The 19869-nt window shown below is 49.5% G+C and overlaps 1 protein-coding gene across 3 annotated transcripts in view; it reads left to right on the top strand.

Annotated features, from left to right (window-relative positions):
- Positions 1-19869, top strand: part of GNA12 (G protein subunit alpha 12) — a 107451-nt gene that overhangs the window by 26295 nt on the left and 61287 nt on the right. For 2 of the 3 annotated variants that reach the window (XM_053213781.1, XM_053213782.1), the window contains exon 2: positions 17366-17581. The exons of the other annotated variant lie outside the window; for it this stretch is intronic. In XM_053213781.1, the coding sequence (XP_053069756.1) occupies positions 17366-17581 (216 nt within the window). The remainder of the gene's footprint in view (positions 1-17365; positions 17582-19869) is intronic. 3 annotated transcript variants of the gene reach the window in all.

Raw genomic sequence — 19869 nt, forward strand, 5'->3', positions numbered from 1 at the left:
CGCCCCTGGGTGATTAGGGCAGAGGGGTCCTGCCTCCCGGGATCCGTGTTGGTTGTTTCGCCTAGAAAGGGAGTTAGCTGTCCCTGGGAGGGGCAGTCTCCAGGATTACAGGGCCCCTAGGATGTCAGAGCATCATAAATAGAATAGGAAGCATTAATAGAAGGAGAAATCATTCAAAGATAGTTATGACCTAGATTAGGAGTGCCCAGAACATGAAATCGTTCTTTCTTTCCCTGCAAGCCTGTTTCCTCTCCTAGTTGGGGTCCGCAGCGGTCAGGCTGGTGGTCCCTTGAAGTGGCTCCGGAAGTGCCCGGCTCAGGCCCCACTCCCAGAGATTCCGGTGCTTGGGTCTCGAGTGCAGCCCGGGCATCAGGAGGGTTAAAAGCCCCCCAGCTGTGGGGCGCCGGGGTGGCTCAGTGGGCTGAGTGTCTGACTCTTGATTTTGGATCCTGTCATGATCCCAGGGCTGTGGGATCGAGCCCCACAGCATGCTCAGCATGGAGCCTGCTTAAGGTTTTCTCTCTCCGCCTCTGCCTGTCCCCCACCCCGCTCATGCATCTTTCCAAAACAAAACAAAACAAAACAAAAACTCCCCCAGGTCACTTTCACAGCAGCCAGGACTGAGAAGTACTGGTCTGCAGAGAGAGGACCCTGGTCAGCTGTTCCTGAGGGTTCTCAGCATCAGAGAAGCTCGCCTTGGGGGCAAGAAGCAAAAGTCATAGGAGTCAGCAAAGCTCTGTGAAGGCCAGACGGTAAGTATTTTAGGTTTTGTGGGCCAGGAGTCCATATAAAAGGTGCTATGTAGATACCCGTGTAATAAAAAAGAAACTGAATTTCTGCAATGTTTTTTAATACTTATTTTTGAGAGAGAGAGGCAGAATGTGAGCAGGGGAGGACAGAGAGAGAGGGCGACACAGAATCCGAAGCAGGCTCCAGGCTCCGAGCTGTCAGCACAGAGCCCCGCGTGGGGCTCGAACCCACAAACCGCGAGATCATGACCTGAGCCGAAGTCGGACGCTCAACCAGTTGAGCCACCCAGGCGCCCCTCTACTAATTTTTCATAGATAAAATTCAAAATATAACAATGAGAATTATCATATTGAGTACAGTTTTTTGTAACACATGCGTCCTCTCGAGGAGAATAGAATTCTTTGGGAGGAATACCATTGCGTTTAATTGGGGTTCAAAGTTAGTGTTCCTGTCATCAAATTCAATGCAAATACCGGTCTCTAAAAACTATTCTTAGCTCACAGGCCAGACAAGGTCAGAACACAGGATGGGTTTGGCCTGCAAGCCTCAGGCTTCCAGCCTCTGCCTCACCTGACAGGAGTGGGTTGATGTGGTTCTAAAGTGGGACTGGGGGTCCCTGCCGCTCCCCATTTCTGCTCTGCAGGCAGGACAGCGGTCCCTCTGTTCCGGGCGGTGCTCGGACTAGGGTGGCGTGGGGAATAACGTTCCTCGTATTCCTGGATCCTGTGATAGTGCAGTTCACACCCACCCTTGGTGCCTCGAGGTTTGTGTTTTCCTCAGACCCAGGCTGAGCTCCCGGCTGCTTATGGAAGGTCGGCTCTGAAGAATGCAGAGTCTCAGGGCCCCTCGGGGTACAGGGGGTGCCTAAGCTCTCAGCTTGCTGGCAAAGGCAAGGACCCCGTCCCCTGAGCCTCTGCCCCTCCCCCCCACATCTGTTGCCACGGGACGAGGGCCTCCCCGTTCTGTTGTCGTCTCGACTGTACGTGGAAAAGTCTCAATGCACCTCCATGCATGTGGATAAACTGATAACGCCAAGCTCCCAACTGGGCCAGCTCTAAATGCACGTTGGCCAGCTTCTAAGATCGTTTGGTGACATGACACTAACACTCTGCTTCTTCGAGTCCTGCGTCACGGCTTGTAGTGTGTTCAAGGTTTGCACTGTTTTCAAACCATAGTCCAGGAAAACTCCACATGCCCCGCGCCGAGCTCTCCCACTCCCCCCCCCCCCCCCCCAACCTGCCATGCTCCAGCCCTTCCACGAAGCTCAGGGCCTTGCTTCCCTCCCACTAGGCAAGCTTTTACCACGTGGCCGGCTCCTTCCTGTCCTTGAGGTCAGCTTGGCACCTTAGCGGCCTTCCCTGATGCCCCTGTCGACCGCGGCCCCCTCCACCCTCCACCCCATAGGTCCGTCATTGCCTGTAGGGCACGGTCCCGGGTCTGGGCTGCGGCGACATCTTCTGTGTCTGTCCACCTGCGATTTGTGTCCCCCTTCCCTCACACAGAAGCTTCCGGAGGCCAGGGGCCTGTGTGTCTCATCTCTGCAGTAGTCTGGGTACCTGCCATGGGCTGGCACCCAGCGACTGATGGATGACCTTCACTGGCCTGAAGGACAGAGATGATTCCTTGTCCATGTGACTGTGCGTTCAGCACTAGGAACACAGTGTAGATGCATCCGGGTACCGTGATGAGGAGCATGTGCCCTAGTGGGCTCGCGCATGGAGGGGTGAGGGGGAGCAGGGACAGGTGGGCTGGGGAGAGCACAGGAAGGTGCTTTTGGGGTTCGCGGGATAACTTGGAGAGCCCTTTTTCTAAAGTGTCCAACATAGGCTGATAAGCATGTAAGGCTAGAAAGCGGGTATTTGTAAGGAATTGCTGTCTGGGGGGTGATTCGGCAGAGCACCCTCTAGACGCCTTCCAGCGCTGGAACTCTGTGCCGTGTAGAAAGCAGGAAAAGGAACTCAAGAGTTCAGCGGTGGGGCCGTGGCTTTAAATACAGTGGTCGGGTCAGGCCTCACTGAGAAGGTGACTCTCGAGGAGAGACTTTGTTTGCCCAGGAAATCCCCCGAGAGCCTTGTGCTGTGACCCTGACTTGATCTGGGAGCCAGACGAAGTTGAGAGGGTGGGTCTTCAGTTGTCTTGAGTTCAGGTTAGGGGATTCAGAGAGACAGAGGCCCACGTACAGACGGACACATCGCGTGCAGCCCACAGCCCAGGGCAGCGTTCCATGTCCTTCCTGGTCCTTCCTGGTCCCTTCTGGTCCCTGCTCCCGGCTTGTCTGGCGGCCCTGCGGACGGGGCCGTCCGATTCCAGCCTCGTGACTGCATTCCATGTCCTTCCTGGTCCTTCCTGGTCCCTTCTGGTCCCTGCTCCCGGCTTGTCTGGCGGCCCTGCGGACGGGGCCGTCCGATTCCAGCCTCGTGACTGCATTCCATGTCCTTCCTGGTCCTTCCTGGTCCCTTCTGGTCCCTGCTCCCGGCTTGTCTGGCGGCCCTGTGGACGGGGCTGTCCAGTTCCAGCCTCGTGACTAATGCCGGTGCCTCCTGATTTTCCACTTTTGCTCCTACGCTTCACAGGGCCTGCCGCCTGCATTTTCTCGGGTTTTCCCTCACATCCTGCTCCACCCCGCCTTCCAGGCCTGGCTGCCTTTCCCTCTTCGCGCGCTCCTTGCATGCTGTCCTGTCTTCCCCGGCGTCTTTGTCGCAGCCGGCAGCAGGTTCAGTAGGTCTCTTGGCACGAGTCGTGCTTCACTCGCAGGGACGGTGGGGCCGCTCCAGCATGCGGCCCCGCCGGGCCCTGGGTCCCCGCTACTGCGGGGGCCCCTGATGACGTGTGTACTCTGAGCATTTGTCCTTGTCTACTTGTTAAATAATTTAAAAAGTAAAAAAATCATCCTGCTGAGAAAGAACATTCTATTTTATCAAAGCTGATAAAATAATTTTTATCAGTAAAAAATCAGTAAAAAAAATTTACACTTTTGAAACTGTTTCATCTTTGACCTAAAACACAAAACATGAACTGTAACCTCCTCTTATTGGAGACAAGGTAATTACATTTCACTTTTTTATTTTAGTTTTTTGAATGTTTATTTTTGAGATAGAGAGGGGGTGGGGCAAAGAGAGAGGGACAGAGGATCCAAAGCCGGCTCTGCCCTGTCAGGGGCTCAAACTCACAAACCTTAAGATCATGACCTGAGCCAAAGTCAGAGTCACACGCTTAACCAATTGAGCCACCCAGGCCCCCCCTGAAGTAATTACATTTTAAAAGTCACTGCGTCCTTTCGACTTTGTGTGTGTGCAGTTGACCCTTGAATAACACGGGTTTAGGCAGCACGGGTCCATTTATACGTGGATCTGGGGTTTTTTGTTGTTGTTGTTATAAATACAGCACTGTAAATGTCTTCCTTTCTTTATGTTTTTCTCAATATTTTCTTTTTTACAGCTCACTGCATTGTAAGAATACAGTAGAAAATACATAGAACTTGCAAAATATATGTTAATTGGCTGCTCATGTTCTCCCTAAGGCTTCTGGTCAACAGTAGGCTGTTAGCAGTCAAGTTTTGGGGGAGTCAAAATTTTCAGCTGCGAGGGGGATGGAGTCCGTAAGAGCCACCTGCATGTGTCCTTAAGTCCGTCTGTAAATGCTGAGTAAATGTCCTCTGTTGACCAATTTTGTCCTTAAAAGTACAGGTTTTGTGGTGGGGTGTTGGTCTTGTTCTGTGCTCCTCCTCCCCCCCCCCCCCCCCCCCCCAGTTATCTAGATGGACTTTGAAGTTCACCATAAACGTTGGGGGGTTCAAGTGGCCGTGTCCGAACCAGAGCGTGAAGTCGCCACGTTTTAGCTGAGGTCTAAAGACTGTGTTAGTGTCTCAGTAGCTTTAAAAGAAAAAGAAAGCGAAGGAAAACACTGCCTGAGGGAGTTATCGTAATTTTGAGGAAAAGCAGATGTGTGTCCTTAAGGAATTATTGTTACTTACTTGAAAACTAAAAATAGTTTTTTCATAGAATTAGTAACCCAGGGATTAACTGAGTCTGCAGGTTTCTAGCACTTGAAGACCTTTTTGACTCCCTCCCCCATGGCTGCAGGGTTGCTGTGGGAGGAAGCTGCGGGAGGTTCCCTCCAGCCTCTAAATAACGAATGCTTTCTGCGCTAAATGTCGTCTAATAACGAGTGCTTTCTACGCTAAATGTCTTTTCTTTGTTTTTGTCGTTTTATATGGAAACAATTTGTGACTTTCACCTGGTCCCTTACGGAAGGTGCTTTTGCAGAAGTGGACCTTGGTGTTGGTGCCGCCTGCCGGACTGTGTGTAAAGGGTCAGCGCCCCCCCGGGAGGGAGCCCTTGCCCCCAGCTCACCGCGCCCAGTGCTGCCTGCAAACCCCGCCAGGGCTTGCTTGCGGGGGAGCTCGGATGCACTAGAAATCCTTCTCGTTTCGGTTTTACTAGTTTGCAAACTGCTGAGCGTGGGCAGCGTACTTACAGGTACAGTGATTTTACTGTGAGGCTTCTTCTCCAAAGATTTTTAAAAATTGTGTTTAATGTTTATTTAGTTTTGAGAGAGACGGAGCCAGACAGAGTGTGAGCGGGGGAGGGCCAGAGAGAGAGTGGGAAACACAGAATCGGAAGCAGGCTCCGGGCTCTGAGCTGTCAGCACGGGGCCCGACGCGGGGCTCGAACACACGAATCCTGAGAACATGACCTGAGCCGAAGTCAGACCCTCAACCGACTGAGACACCCGAGTGCCCCTCTTCTCAAGTGATTTTTTAAGAAGTCTGTACGGTAGACAAACATTTGGTAGAAGGTCCTTTAACAGCCCATCTGAGTAATAAGCCGCAAGCGTGTTCTCCCCGTCCCTCTTACACACCCACTGCCTTTGGCTGCCTCGGGGCTCCCTGGGCCGTGGAGAAAGCGGCTGCACCCCGAGGCCCGGGCTGCGGGGCTGGTGCGGAAGGCGCGCTGCAGGGCGCCCACCCGGGGCACCGGTCCCTGCCTGGAGCCGAGGCTTCCTGTCTGGATCTGGCCTTGCCGCCTGGGGATTTGGGGCCGAGGCGTCTGCGTTTTCTCCCGCATTCTAATCTCCTTTTGCTGTTCGATGAAGTCTCCTCACGTCACCATCAGAAGACTTCATTTCTTCAGATTGTCTGCACGTACCGTCTGGAAAGGCCGAGCTGCTGGCCTCGGTACCCCTGCTGAGGGGGATACATACACCTTCCCGTTTGTTGCTGCCGTCTTGCCAGGGACTGCGGGTGGGTCTGCTGTCGGGAGTGGGTACAACACTGGGAGACTGTTTGTTATGCTTTCAAATAAAGATTTATTTGTATCTTACTGATCACCAAAGCATTTGTATACTGGAAAGAAGCAAGACACAGATGTGGGGCATCTCTTTGATTTAAACTCGATTGCACTGCAGTTTTAATCTACTCCGGTAAATTAAGCTGTCTCTTCGGTTGAACTTTTACTGTAATCGGGCTTTTTATCTTTGACATACGGAAGGGAGATAGTTTTTAGAGGAATTTCCAGACCCGTTATACAACTAAATTACTCTCAAGTAATACATGAGCCAGTATTAACTTATTAGTCTCCGTGATGATTCCTCATGTGGTAAGGTTTCCAGTGAGAAGTAAATTGAAATGATTGGTGATACTTGGTTGGTGTACCGTCTGATCACTTTGGGTACGAGACAAATCTAATTGTTAGTGTACAAATATCTGCCCCCTGCAGTATCCGTGCTGCAGCCTTGGGTCTAGAAAGGAAGGTTATCCTTGTCTAGCAGATGAGGAACCTGAAATCCAGGCATTTATTCTTTCAGCAAGTAGACCACCCACTGTGTGCCAGGCCCCGGGAATATGGGACTGAACAGACCAAGGGTCCCACCCTCAGGGGCCTTGCTGTCCACTGGGGAGGAGAGAGATAATCCACAAGATGAATGATTAACCATAGGGTCCATTAGCCAGCGAGTGGGAAGTGCTAAAGAGAGCCAGAAAGCAAGGAAGGGACGGGAAAGGTGGGCTTGTGGGGGGTGGGGGTGGGGGGGGGGAGAAGGTCTCAGCCGTGGGTAAGATGGCCCAGGGAAGGCCTTGCTGATCTTTGAATGTAGAATCAAGGGAGCTGAGGGAGTGCGTTATCTAAGGCAGTCTAGAGCTATCTAGGCCAAAAGGGTTTCAGCCATCAGGATCCAGGAGTGCAAAGGCCCAGAGGCAGAAGCAGCAAGGCCATGTGACGGTACTGAAGCCAGCAGGGAGGGGAGAGGAGGAGGAGGAGGAGGAGGAGGAAGTGAGGTCGGACAGACAACAGGGTCAGGTCACCTGGCACCTGCTGGGCCCCTTCCAGGACCTGGGCTCTTGTGCCGAGGAGGGAGGCTCTTGTACGGCTTGAGCAGGAACTGCCATGAACTCGCTTCCTTGGTGATTTTTTTGTGTGTCTTTTTTGAGTTTATTTATTTTGAGAGAGAGAAAGTGAGAACAGGGGAGGGGCAGAGAGAGAGGGAGGGAGAGAATCCCAAGGGTCAGCGCCGAGCCCTCTCGCAAGCTATGGTTTTCCGCCATCGGCACTATTCTTGGTCCAGTCCACGAGGCCAGACGCCCAAACAGTGGTGCCTCCTAGAGCAGCTGGAGTCCCACAAGGAAGGGGACGGCGCAAGTAATGACAGGGCTTGTGGCTCCTCCGTGGGGCCAGGACGCCGGGTGTGCGACGTTCCACAGCTCCTTCTAGGGAGCCCAGTACCGCCTCTCCTGTCCTGTCACGCCCGCCTGTGTTTATGCCTGAGACTTGACTTGAAAGGCTGCGGTGTCTTAACGGTTCGGCGTGAGCCTCACGCCGGAGGTGGACTTGCTGACATGTGCAGATGCCTCTGGGGGGCTGTTTATTTTCTGCAATAGTAAGTTTGCCGGCTTTTAACTTTTCTCCGGCTAGTCTTGTCGCCAGCCTCCACCTTCCCATCGGATGGTTTCAGAGGGAGTGAGAGCAGTCGCACGCCTGTGTGTCGTCCGAGCGAGTTTTCTCCTCTGACGCTTCATCTCAGTGCCGCACTGTTTCGAGGGACTTCTGTCCCTGCAGATAAGAAGTGATGTTAATTCTCCCATCAAATTCAAGGTCTCCTGATTGGGAACCTTCTAGGAATTCACTAACACATATACATCTTCTGTCTGCTTTGATTCGAGCTGCTTTACTGGAAGGACTGACACGTCTTTGTTCTGATTGGAAGCAAAGGACTTGAGAAAACCAAGCATTTTTATTAACAATTACTCTATTACTTTATCTATTTTTAATTCATTTTCATTGGTTATTTGATTTATTTGGTTTATTCACGTTTTATCATTAGGACTTAGAGGAAAGAGAATGCTTATATAAAAATATATTAGAAGTAGAGTAGCGAAATGTCTGTTAATTTTCTGTTTCTTTCTGACTTTGGGTTGTCAGTGTGTATATGTGTGTGTCCTAAATTTGCTTCATTTTCACAGTTGCTAATTACTGTGATTACCTTGTCGCCATGATTTAAAGATGGGACTGGTTAAATATCATTGGAGGATAATTTTAGAAAAACCAAAGAGACCAATTTAAAAAAAGAATCAATTTTAGGAAAATGAAAAATTACCAGATATAAATGATTAAATTGGTGCAGCCGTTCTGGAGAGAAGTTCAGTAATGTTGATCAAAAGCCTCAGAAGTAACTGTGCATACTTTTTGACCCAGGAATCCCATAATGCGACTTAGAGGAATCTGTCACGGGAGAATAGTGAGATGTGTGTGGATGTTGCCCAACCGGCCAGCTCCTGGCATATTGCGGTTCACGCTTGCCATGCTCTGGAAGCTGCTCAGATGTTCAGCAACAGGGGATCAGTCTAATTATAGCCCATCCCATATGTTGGATTATCACGCAGCAGTTACAAATCCTGAAGTTTTGAAATAGTTAATGACACGGGGAAATGTTTGAGATACTGCTAGAAATGTTGAAGATTTCTAAAATGTTTCTACACACAAAGGGAATGTCTGTAAAGGAGGAGACTGATAACACTCTACATTAACAACAGTCATTTCTAAATAGTAGTATTCTTGAGGATTTCATTTTCTTTTTTTAAACTTTTTTTAATGTTTGTTTATTTTTGAGAGAGACAGAGACAGAATGCAAGTGGGTTAGGGGCAGAGAGATGAGGGAGACACAGAATCCGAAGTAGGCTCCAGGCTCCGAGCTGTCAGCACAGAGCCCGACGTGGGGCTCGAACTCACGAAATGTGAGATCGTGACCTGAGCTGAAGTCAGTCGCTCAACAGACTGAGCCACCCAGCGTACCCCAAGGATTTCATTTTCTTCTTAATACATTTCTATGTTTCCTCCCTCTCCTTTCTGCACTAAAAATATTTTTATGATCAGAAAGAAACAAATTCCATTTTAAGAAATGTATAGCGATTCAGTCCAACAGAAATGTACCATGAGCCGCAAATTCATACTTCGACTTAGCCACGTTAAGAGAGGTAAAAGGAAGAAAATTAATACATTTTATTAACCCAAGATATCAAAATATTACTTCAACATGTAAACAGAATTAAAAAGTAAAAGATATTTATGTATATCTTTCATGCTAAGACTTTATATTTTTCATGCTAAGACTTTGAAATCTGGTATGTATTTATAACACCTCAATTCAGACTGGCCACTCTTGTACCGTTCAGTGGCCATGGTGGCTCAGGGCCTCTCTGTTGGACAGAAAGCCATCGAATGTTCGAATTCTGTGCTGCTAAGGTAGTTCACATGAATGAAAGGTTTTTACCCTTTGAAGATTAAGGTACCATCTGAACTCATTAAATTCTGTGTAACTGAGCCAGGCATAAGCATATCCCATACTTGTAGATTTTAATTATTGGGTTTTTTTTTAATCTTCTAGAGAATACCAGCCAATGTCAGGTCCCCAAAGGTCAGTTCAGGCGTAGTCTTGGGGCCTGCTGTCAGCTGTGTGAACACCTGCCTCCTGCCTGTCTTCCTTCCCTCATTCCCCTGATAGACGCGTAGACATAAAGAATATAGATAGAAAACACCAGCTTTAGAATCACAGAATCACACTTCACTGGCTGTGATGGAGCTTCAGTTTTTCTCATCTGTAAAATGGGCATAGTAACTCTTCCCCTCACAGGGTTAGAAAGAGGAAGGAGCTGAATGGGTGCTGAGCACTTAACACAGTGTTGGTCACATGGCAGATACTCAGCCAAGTAGCCACCCAGGCGCCCTGCATATGTACAGCTCTTCCTTTAACTAAAACAGGATTTCCATGAAACACTGGCTGTTGTTATTTATAAGTTATTCAGATATTTACCGTTATGTTCTATTTAGTTATTTAAAAGCCTGCTACGTTATTTCATGCTGAATTTTGTACTGCACTGAAATTTGAATTGTGAAAGCACCGAATTAGTGCATTAAGCTGTGTTACCTGTTTGTGGTGTTTGTGGGACGTTTTCCCCCTTGGAATCATATTTAGTATTATTCTCAGATGGCTTTCTTATTTTCTGTACTTGACCAGGAAGGCTCTGCTCCCCCTGGTGCTAGAGCTTGTCCGTGGAACGTTTAGTGAATGTTTAGTCCAAGTGGGTTCCGGGCTTGGAGCCTCCACCTTGAACAGGAAGAGGAGAGACTGCTCTCTGTGTGGCTCTGGGAGGTGACCTCACAAGTCCCCAGCCTGCTGGCTCTTGAGCTGTGAGATGCAGCGTGGATTTTCACATTCCACCGGAGGAGATCTGAGGAATTCTGAGCTGATGCTGAATTCCTTGTTTGTTTACGGATGTGTTTTTTAGCTTCCAGGAGCACCAGCCTTCCCCGGGTGCCGGAGAACGCTCCAGACGACAGTTTGCATTTGCCTCAACCCAGGGTTCCTCTGACCGTTCCATTTCCTGGAAGCGTTGCCTCGGGTTTCCCGTCCTGTTAAATCTAGTTTGCCTTTTGCTTACCCAGCCCCCCCCCCCCCCCCCCCCCCCGGCCCAAGCCAGACCCTCCTCTGGACTCCGTGCGGAGAGCTGCTTGGTGGTGTGGTTGCGGCCCTCCGCGTTTGGGGGCTGCTCCCCTCTTCCTTGGGGGTGGCCTTCCGACCACCCCCCTGCACCTGAACCTGCACCCGCCCCGCCCACCGCACCTGCCGCAGCCGCTCCTTCCAGACCTTTCCTGGTTTCCTGCTTCTGCGGAGTAAATCCTCCACACGCACGACCCTTCTGCCTCTGTGCCACTTTTCCCTCTAGAAGGCCCTCGGGCAGGTGCCACGCTTACCACCTCTTTGGCTCTTGACCCCCTTCCCTGGTGCCTGTCTTTGCCTGAAGGGCGAGCTCTGCGGGTGGGAGGAACGTCTGTTAGTGCGTTTGTTCCCAAAGCGCACGCGCACGTTGTGGGGGGGCACCATGGGGTGCCGTGGGGGCGGGGGCTGGACGAGGGGGGTGCTGTCGTGTCTGCCCCGGAAGTACCGGCCCTCCCCGGCCCTCCCTCGCGGCTGCTCTGACCTCTGAATTAGGAGCTCTCCTCCCCTTCATTCCAGAGAGAATCTGCGAGGAGCCCTCGGCCCCTCCTTGCTGGACTCGTGCAGTTGAAGTGTATCCTGTTTACATTTCTGGCAGCGTTTCTTTTATTTGGACGGTAGCCAAAGGCGCACAACCCGGCCCTGGTGGGTTTAAAGAAAAAGCAGCAGCCGCTTTCCGAGGAGATGGGCTGTGGCTGGTGGGGGGGCACCTTCGGGCCTCACCGGGTTCCTCGCGCACCTGCGGCCTTCGTTCTGCAGGAACAGCTCGGTTGATCTGCCAGCGTTTTAGGTGTGTCTGGGCTCTGGAATTTGCTGTGGGAAGAGCTTAGTGAGGAGTGCCCGAAAAGATTCGCTTTGACTGGGGACTAAACTCAGCACATGTAGCTTGAAATGAGATGACAGGATTTGCCGTCTTGGGTCTCCATCCAATAAAGCTGAACCCCCCCACTCCCACCCAGTTGTACATCCCCAGCAGACCGGGACTCTGTTCTTTGACCAGAAGTTGCAGTGGCTGGATTTAGAAGTAGTCTTAAAACTGTGTTCTTTGAACAGTTTAAAGTGTTACATAGTATTGAGATGAAGTCACCAAACGGCTTCAGACTTTTAACTGTTCGCCTTAGGTAACTGAATAAAATGTATGGTTATCAAAAAGTGAATACTTGTGTAACATTGTTACTGAGAGAACGATGAATGACACAAGCAGACTGCCTTCTCTCTTAACTTCTCCTCTTTTTCTTACTGAGTATATGTGGATTTTAGGATTTTCTTGGCTTTGTGTTTCAGGAAGTAGGTCTTTGGTGGGAAGAAATGAGGCAAGGTGCTAATTGCAGCCTGCCTCCTATATTCTGGTGTCTTGGAAGCACTGCAGCTCCGTACAATGATGGCGACACCTGTAACGATCCGTTCTGCAAAAGCACAGCAGGCAGAACATTCCCAAGACTTGATACTCTGTCTAAAAAGGAAGAAAAAGTGGGCCCCGATTTTAGGCAGATGTCCCAAAGGGGAAACCTCTCCTTGATGTCCATTTTGGGTGTTCGGAATAAAGGTGGCAGAGAATGGTTCTTCACTGGGACACACGTAAAAAGGCAAAAGAGACCTCTCTTTTCTCGGTACTTTTCTCCTCCATATGTAGAGACGTCGATACAGAAAATGACTCTAGCTAACCAGAGTAATTCAAAGTTCGTCAGCGGTTTTCTCACTTTCCCTGGGTTTTTAAAGAGAGAGAAATAAGGAGCCTTTTCTTCGTGTTTGGGTGAAGTTCATTGGACCGTGTCCAAGCTTGCCTGGGTGGTAGTGTGTGGTGGGAACACAGGCTCCTTTTGCATAGACCAGGGTGTTTTAAGCCAAACTTGTGTTCACCCCAGTAATTAGGCAAGGCCTGGTTGGTGCAGTGTTGAAAGCAGTCTTGGAAACGATCGCTCGGGCCTCCAAGTCCGTTTTGATTCCCTGCCTTCATCTCTGACACATGAAAATGAAACCCCCCGGGAGCAGAGGTTCAGTTTACTGTGTGAGCGAGGATGTGCTCCTTGTCAAGCCAGACTTTTTGATGTGTCAGAAGGGCACTGTGTGTCAGACCGCATTTCCTGAGTTGAACTTGAGCGGGCTGGATTTTCAGGAGAGGTAGTTGGGTTGGTCACCTGACCTGGGGCTGGGGCCGGGGGAGGGCTCGAATCCCGACCCAGCCCCTCTGCCGGAAGAGGGGCCTTGTGTGCGAGGACGGTGGGAGCCTTTGTCTGGTTTCCACAAGGGTGCTGTGACCCTGTGCCAAGAACCTCAGCAGAGAGGTCTCTTCTGCCTTCTCTGTACTCAGATATTTCTTGTCCCGCATAATGTGGAGAATGTGAAACATCTTTGTTCTCTTGGGTTCTTGAAGCTTTTCGAGACTGTCCTTTTGGGCAGGTGGGAGTTTGGTGTGACGTTGTCAGAAAATGGGGAGGCGGGAAGGACCCAGAGGGAGGAATGGGGTGGTTGGAACCCAGAGGAAGGAGAGCTGAGGATTTATTCAAGTCCTGTTTTCCTCTGGGTGGGTTCTAGTCCATTGGTGCCAGGTTGAAATTAACCTGCGCTTCAGGCCCATCCATCTCATTTTCCTGCTAATCTCCACCCTCCTACCCCACCCCTGGTAAACCTTACCTTTCCACAGCACGAAATCGGAACATTTACTGTCATGGCTGCTAGTTAGCTTTTGAAAAAACGTTTTGGGGGCGCTTGAGTGGCTCAGTTGGTTAAGTGTCTGACTCTGGATTTCAGCTCAGGTCATGATCTCACAGTTCGTGAGATCGAGCCCCCCACCTCCCTGCCCCCCGCACCCCGGTCGGGCTCCATGCTGACAGTGCAAAGCCTGCTTGGGATTCTCTCTCCCTCTCGCTCTGCCCCTCCCCCACTCGTGCTCGCTCTCTCAAAAATAAATAATAAACTTAAAAAATAATAAAATAAAAATATATTTTGAGATAATTCTAGGTTCCCAGGCACTTGCAAAGATAGCAGGGGAGAGGTATCACGGTTTTCCCCAGTGGTTACATTTTCTAGAACTCCAGTGCACTATCACGATCAGGAAATTGACATTGTTACTGTGTGTGTGTGTGGATCTCCAGCTACCCTGGGACCGTCCCCCACCCCCCTGCTTCCTCTGCCGTTCCCAGTCCCTGGCAGCCACTAATTTGTGTTCTGTCTTTATAATTTTGTCACTTCAAGAATAGTCTACACAGAATCACGTAGCATGTGATCTTCTGAGACTGGCTTTTTTTTTTTACTCAGCATAATTTTTTTTGAGCCCCATCCAGGTTGTTCCATGAATCAAATGTTCATTCCCTTTTACTGCCATGTCCTTTTTCCTGGTACGGGGGCCCCACAGCGTGTGACCATTTGTCTATTGAAGGACTTTGGGGCTGTTTCCAGCTCTAGGCTGTTATGAATAAAGCTGCTATGAACATTCTTGCACATGTTTCTGTGCGGACGTAAATTCTCATTTCTCTGAGGTCAGTGCCCAGGAGTGAGATGGCTGGATTGTTTGATAAATACAGGTTTAATTTTTTAAGAAACCGGAAAACGGTTTCCAGAGTGGCTGTGCCGCCTTAGATCCCGTCAACAATGTATGAGAGATTAAATACCTCTGTGCCCTCACCACCCTCTGGTGTTGTCACTGGTTTTGTTTGTTCGTTTCAGCTGTTTGAATACTGTGTAACGGTACCTTCTCTGGTCTTAACCTGCTTTGCCCTGATGGCTGGTGGCCTTGAACATCTGGTCTCTCACCTGCTTGCGTGCTCTCTGGCGAAACGTCTCATCATGTCTTCTGCCCATTTCTTAACTGGATTGTGTTTCTAACTGTTGAGTTTTGAGTGTTCTGTATAAATTCTAGATTCACGTCCTTTGTCAGATGTGTGGTGGGTATTGCCTCCTAGTCCATAGAGCATCTTTTCAGCCTCTTCAGAGAGTCTTCTGCAGAGCACAGTTTTAATTTTGATGAAGTCCAGTTTCTTGATGTTTTCTTTTTTAAATTATGCATTGCGTCACCTAGGAACTATTCACCGAACTGTAGATCTGGAAGATTTTCTCCTATGTTCTAGTTTTGCCTTGAGTGAATTCTGTATAAAATGTGAGGTTGGAGGTCAGGGTTCTTTTTTCCTTTGCCTGTGGATGCCCAGTTGCTCCCGCATCATTTGTTGAAAAGGCTGTTCTCCCTCTCTGTAATTGGATCTTTATAAAACTCGGTGGGCCACACTTATGTGGGGCCATCTCTGGGTTCTCAGTTATGTTCAGTTGATCTATGTGTCTGTTCCTGTCCTGTCACCAGTACCGCACAATCTTGATTACCATAGCTATATAGTAAGTGTTGAAATTGAGTTGAGTGATTCCTTTCACTGAGTTTCTTTTTCTAAATTGTTGCAACTAATCTAGTACCTTTCCAAAAATTTTGGGATAGCTACACACACACACACACACACACACACACACACACACATCTATATACAGCACTCATATATCCATATTCGTGCCCCTAAAAGATCTTGCTGGGATTTATAGAAATTGTGTTAGACTTGTATATCAATTTAGAGAAAATATTTACTATTTTGAAACTCCCAATCCATGAACATGGTATGTCTCTCCATTTGTTAGGTTGACTTTGGTTTCTTTCGTCAACATTTTGTAGTTTTCAACATACAGGTCCTGGACATGTTTTATACGATTTCTACTTTCTTAGTGATTGTTGATACGGCATTTTAAATTACAGTTTCCACACGTTCGTTGCTAGTAAGTAGAAGGACAGTTGATTTCTATAGGTTAATTTTACATCCGGCGACCTTGCCGAATGAATTCACGAGGAAGTTTTTTTGGTAGATTCCTTGGAATTTTCCACATAGACTATCATTTCATTTTATCTGCAAATAGACTCAGTTTCATTTTTCCCTCTTGCTGATCTCTATACCTTGTATGTCTTTACCTTGCCATTACTGGCTAGAACTACCAGTACTGTATTCATTGGCACCTCCACAAGTGGGTGCCTTCTCTTGTTCCTGATTTTAGAGAAAAGGATTCAGTCCTTCACTGTTAATTATGACATTAGCTGTCAGTTTTTGTGAGTCTTCTCAAAGTTAAGGAAGTTCTCCTCTATTCCTAGTTTTCTGAGTATTTTTATGGTGAATGGTTATCAATTGTTTTAATTCATAGGTCTGTTTCCCTAGCTAGATTCCGAGTTTCTACAGATCGGACTCTGCTTCGTAAACCTGTTTACCCATGGTGCCTGTGAGCCTTGGACATGTGTTTGTGGATCAGTAGAAATGGGCCTGGTTACGGATGGCAGACGAGTGTGGGCCCCGAGGAGGGAACTCGCAGGAACATCTGTCAGTCCCGGTCTAGACCTGGAGGACAAATTGCACTACTCTTTTTGGTCCCCGTTACCATCCGGCTCAGTGTTTCAATGCAGAAATGAAAGTTGTAGACACCACACATGCTACAGCAGGGATACAAGGAAGGCACAACTGATGATGAATGAATCCGCTCTGACCCAAGTTGTTGGACGTGAAACTTCCACTGAGTTGTACGGTTTAAATGGGGGGATTGTATGTGACATATATCCTATAAAGCCGTTACTGTTATTATTTTTTAATGTTTATTTATTTTTGAGAAAGAGCAGGAGCAGGGGAGGGTTGGAGGAGAGACAGTGAGAGACACAGAATCCGAGGCAGGCTCCAGGCTCCGAGCTGTCAGCACAGAGCCTGATGCGGGGCTCGAACTCGTCAATGGCGAGATAGTGACCTGAGCCAAAGTCAGACGCTCAACCGACTAAGCCTCCCAGGTGCCCTGATTATTATTGTTTTTTTAAAGCAAGTGCCCAGTAGCAGTGAGGTCCTGGTGTTCTCTGTGCCAGGAGACGAGTTACTGCCCCCTGCCGTTCCATGCCCCACCAGACCACCCTGAGCCTGTGAAGGCTTTTGCAGACAGGCCCCCCGCTGGTCTTTGCCCGCCCCCCGCAGGATTCACGGTGGCAGAGAGCGTTCATTGGGTCCCCTCAGAAGAACTCAGAGACTTGCTTCCATACGGTGTTGCTAATTTGGAAGCCCTGGGGTGAGAATGATGAACTGGACCTCGTTACTGCCCGGGGGGCCGTTATCCCCAGGACAGTGTCCCCTGCAGACTGGACACCTACCTGGGTTGAGGCTGTTTCTCCATCCCCTTTCTTAACCTGTCTGTGAGGTAAGAAAGGGGCCAAGAATACTCTATTTCTAACAGTGAGGAACTAAGCCAAATAATGAAAAACAGCCTCTCCTCATCACTAACAGTGGCGGCATTCAATCCAGGATGTGCCCACGGGCCCCTGTTTCGGGGGGGCAGGCCGCTCAGCTTGTGCATCTCAGTTTTGTCCCGTCTGGTGGTTACTGGCCACCTGTTGGTGGCTCGCCCATTCGCTCCAGGCTTTCAGACCGTCGTGTCCTCCTGGTGTCGAGGAGCTGCCAGGTTTCAGCAAGTTGAGACACGGGTGACTTGACCAAACGAACCAGGAGACAGACCCTGGTTGATAGCCTATGAGTTTGCTGCTGCGTGACGGTCAAGGCCTGTGCCGAGGCTCTCTGTCGTGGTGCGGTCTTGGGAGTGTAATTAAACCCTCTCTGTCTCCTTTATCTCCTAGGGCTCACGGGTCCTCGTGGATGCGCGAGACAAGCTGGGCATCCCGTGGCAGTATTCAGAAAATGAGAAGCACGGCATGTTTCTCCTGGCCTTTGAGAACAAGGCGGGGCTGCCCGTGGAGCCTGCCACCTTCCAGCTGTACGTCCCCGCCCTGAGCGCTCTCTGGAGGGACTCCGGCATCAGGGAGGCTTTTAGCCGGAGGAGCGAGTTCCAGCTGGTGAGTGAGCCCTCCCCCAGGCTGCACGATCGTGATTTTCATGACCGGTTTTGGCCTTCAGAAGTTCCTTAAAAACTGTCAAAGTACAGGCAAGCTGCAAATTGCTGTACATCCTAATATTCAACACCACCAACAGCAAACACACTGGAGGCAAATGAAGCTATCTAAATGGTTCAGCAGGGGCAGTATTCATTCATTGTGGCTAAGTAAGTACAAGGAGTACAAAGTATTGTTAAAGCTCCGTGTAACTCAAGGAGCTTAAAATGTTCAGGCCTTGTTCATGGTGGGAAGTTAACGTCTCCTTGAAACCGCTTTCCGTCTTGTACAGTGCAGCTCCTGGCTGGCAGGTGGTGACTGTTTCCTTCCAGATCAGCTCCTTGGTTGCTAATCCGAACTGTCCACTTGCTCTCTTTGGGTTCTTTCCTTCCGTTTTAATGTCCAAAAGTTTTGAAACATGCCTGGTCGTCTTTGTCATTTAGATTCATTGAAGACACGCCTGTTTGCGTTTGGCTTTTTCCTAACGACCCTTCATTCGCTCTAGACAGGGCTTCAGACTTCCCCTGTAACAGGAGCAGCTGTGCCTGCCATCCGTCCGTCCGTCCACACACCGGGGGCCAGAAGCACCTGTGACTCTCACTCCCTTTGCCCTGTGAGCTGGGACCCCACGTTTTGAACCATCAGTCCCTTTCTTGACAGTTTTGCTACGAGATCTATTTTTAAACCGTCTTGTCTACTTTCAAACTTTATATAGATGGTTTCATAGTGAATATGCTCTCCTGTGACTTGCGATTTCGGAATTCATTCGCGTTGCTGGTGTGGCTGTGGTTCCTTCATTTTCTCTGCGGCCGTCTGTCCACGGTGGGAATAAACAGGATCCGTCCGTTCTCTCAGAGCTGTGCTTGGGAACCGTCTTCCGTGCTTTGCCACTCCACACAGAACTGCTGTGGTCTCTCTCGTGTGTCTCCAGACGCATGTGTTCAGGGGTTTCCTTGCGACACATACTGGGTGAGGAGGGCTGCCCAGGCCGCGGACGCCTATGCCTCCAAATGGACCAGGTGCAGCGGGTCATGTTCCAGGGTGGTCGTCCCTGTAACACGTCTGCCAACAGCAGAAAAGGGTCCCCATTAGCTCTCGTCCTCCCTGATACTAGTGTTACCTGGCTTTAAAATTGTGATAGTAGCTTCTCGTGGTGTCATTGAAATTCCCCTGACGATGCTTATCGGCTCCGTGTGCCTTCTGGGATATGCCTTTGGTGCTTTTGCCACTTTTTTCTAATGAGTTATTTGTATTTTTGCCATGTATTTATGCGGTCTGCCTGGTCGTTTTTTCCGCTCAGTTTCCATATGCTGTTCACCCCGTCGCCCCTAAGGCTGACCTGGCCCACAGCCATAGCACGGCCGCCGTGACCGGGAGACTTGTGTTGGTTCCATATCGTGAATGAAACAACAGACCTTTTTCTGGTTGCACCGTTTTCCGCTGGGGACTTCCCTGTGTGCCAGGATCCGGCTCAGGACCCCACATTGCCTTAGTCTGTAGTCAGTGACGGTCCTCCATCTTTCCTTGGTTTCTGTGACCTTGACACCATTAAAGACAACCGATCCGTTATTTTGTGGAATGTCCCTACTTGGGTTTGTCTGGTATTTCCTCCTTGTTAGGACAAGATTATTCGTTTTTGGCCAGAAAACTGCAGAAGCGATGGTGTGCCCCCTCGTAGCGACGCGAGCCTTCGTGGCTCAGTAAAGGCCGTGGCTGCTGGGTTTCAGCTGTCAAGCTCCCGGGTACTGTCATATACACAGTGGGGGGGGGGGGGGTGCTTTGAGGCGATGCAGGTGTCCTGTTGCCCCTGAAGCTTTTGCCCACTCGCCCTAATACCCATCGCTGGATCCAACCGGGGACATTTCTCACCTTGACATGCTTTTTCAAGTTAACTTCAAAAATTACAGTGGAGGGGCGCCTGGGTGGCTCAGTCGGTTAAGCGGCCAACTTCGGCTCAGGTCATGATCTCGCAGTCCGTGAGTTCAAGTCCCACGTCAGGCTCTGTGCTGATAGCTCAGAGCCTGGAGCCTGTTTCAGATTCTGTGTCTCCCTCTCTCTGACCCTCCCCCATTCATGCTCTGTCTCTCTCTGTCTCAAAAATAAATAAACGTTAAAATATATAAAAGAAAATATAAAATATAAAATAAAATAAAATAAAATAACGGTGGAACAGTCGACAGAACTGGAAGATGCAGTTGTCACAGAAAGAAATCTTAAACTTCTAAAGAGCAGGAACATCTGGAACGGCTAGG

The sequence above is a fragment of the Acinonyx jubatus genome, chromosome E3 (genome assembly GCF_027475565.1).
Source record: "Acinonyx jubatus isolate Ajub_Pintada_27869175 chromosome E3, VMU_Ajub_asm_v1.0, whole genome shotgun sequence".
NCBI classification, from domain to species: Eukaryota; Metazoa; Chordata; class Mammalia; order Carnivora; family Felidae; genus Acinonyx; species Acinonyx jubatus.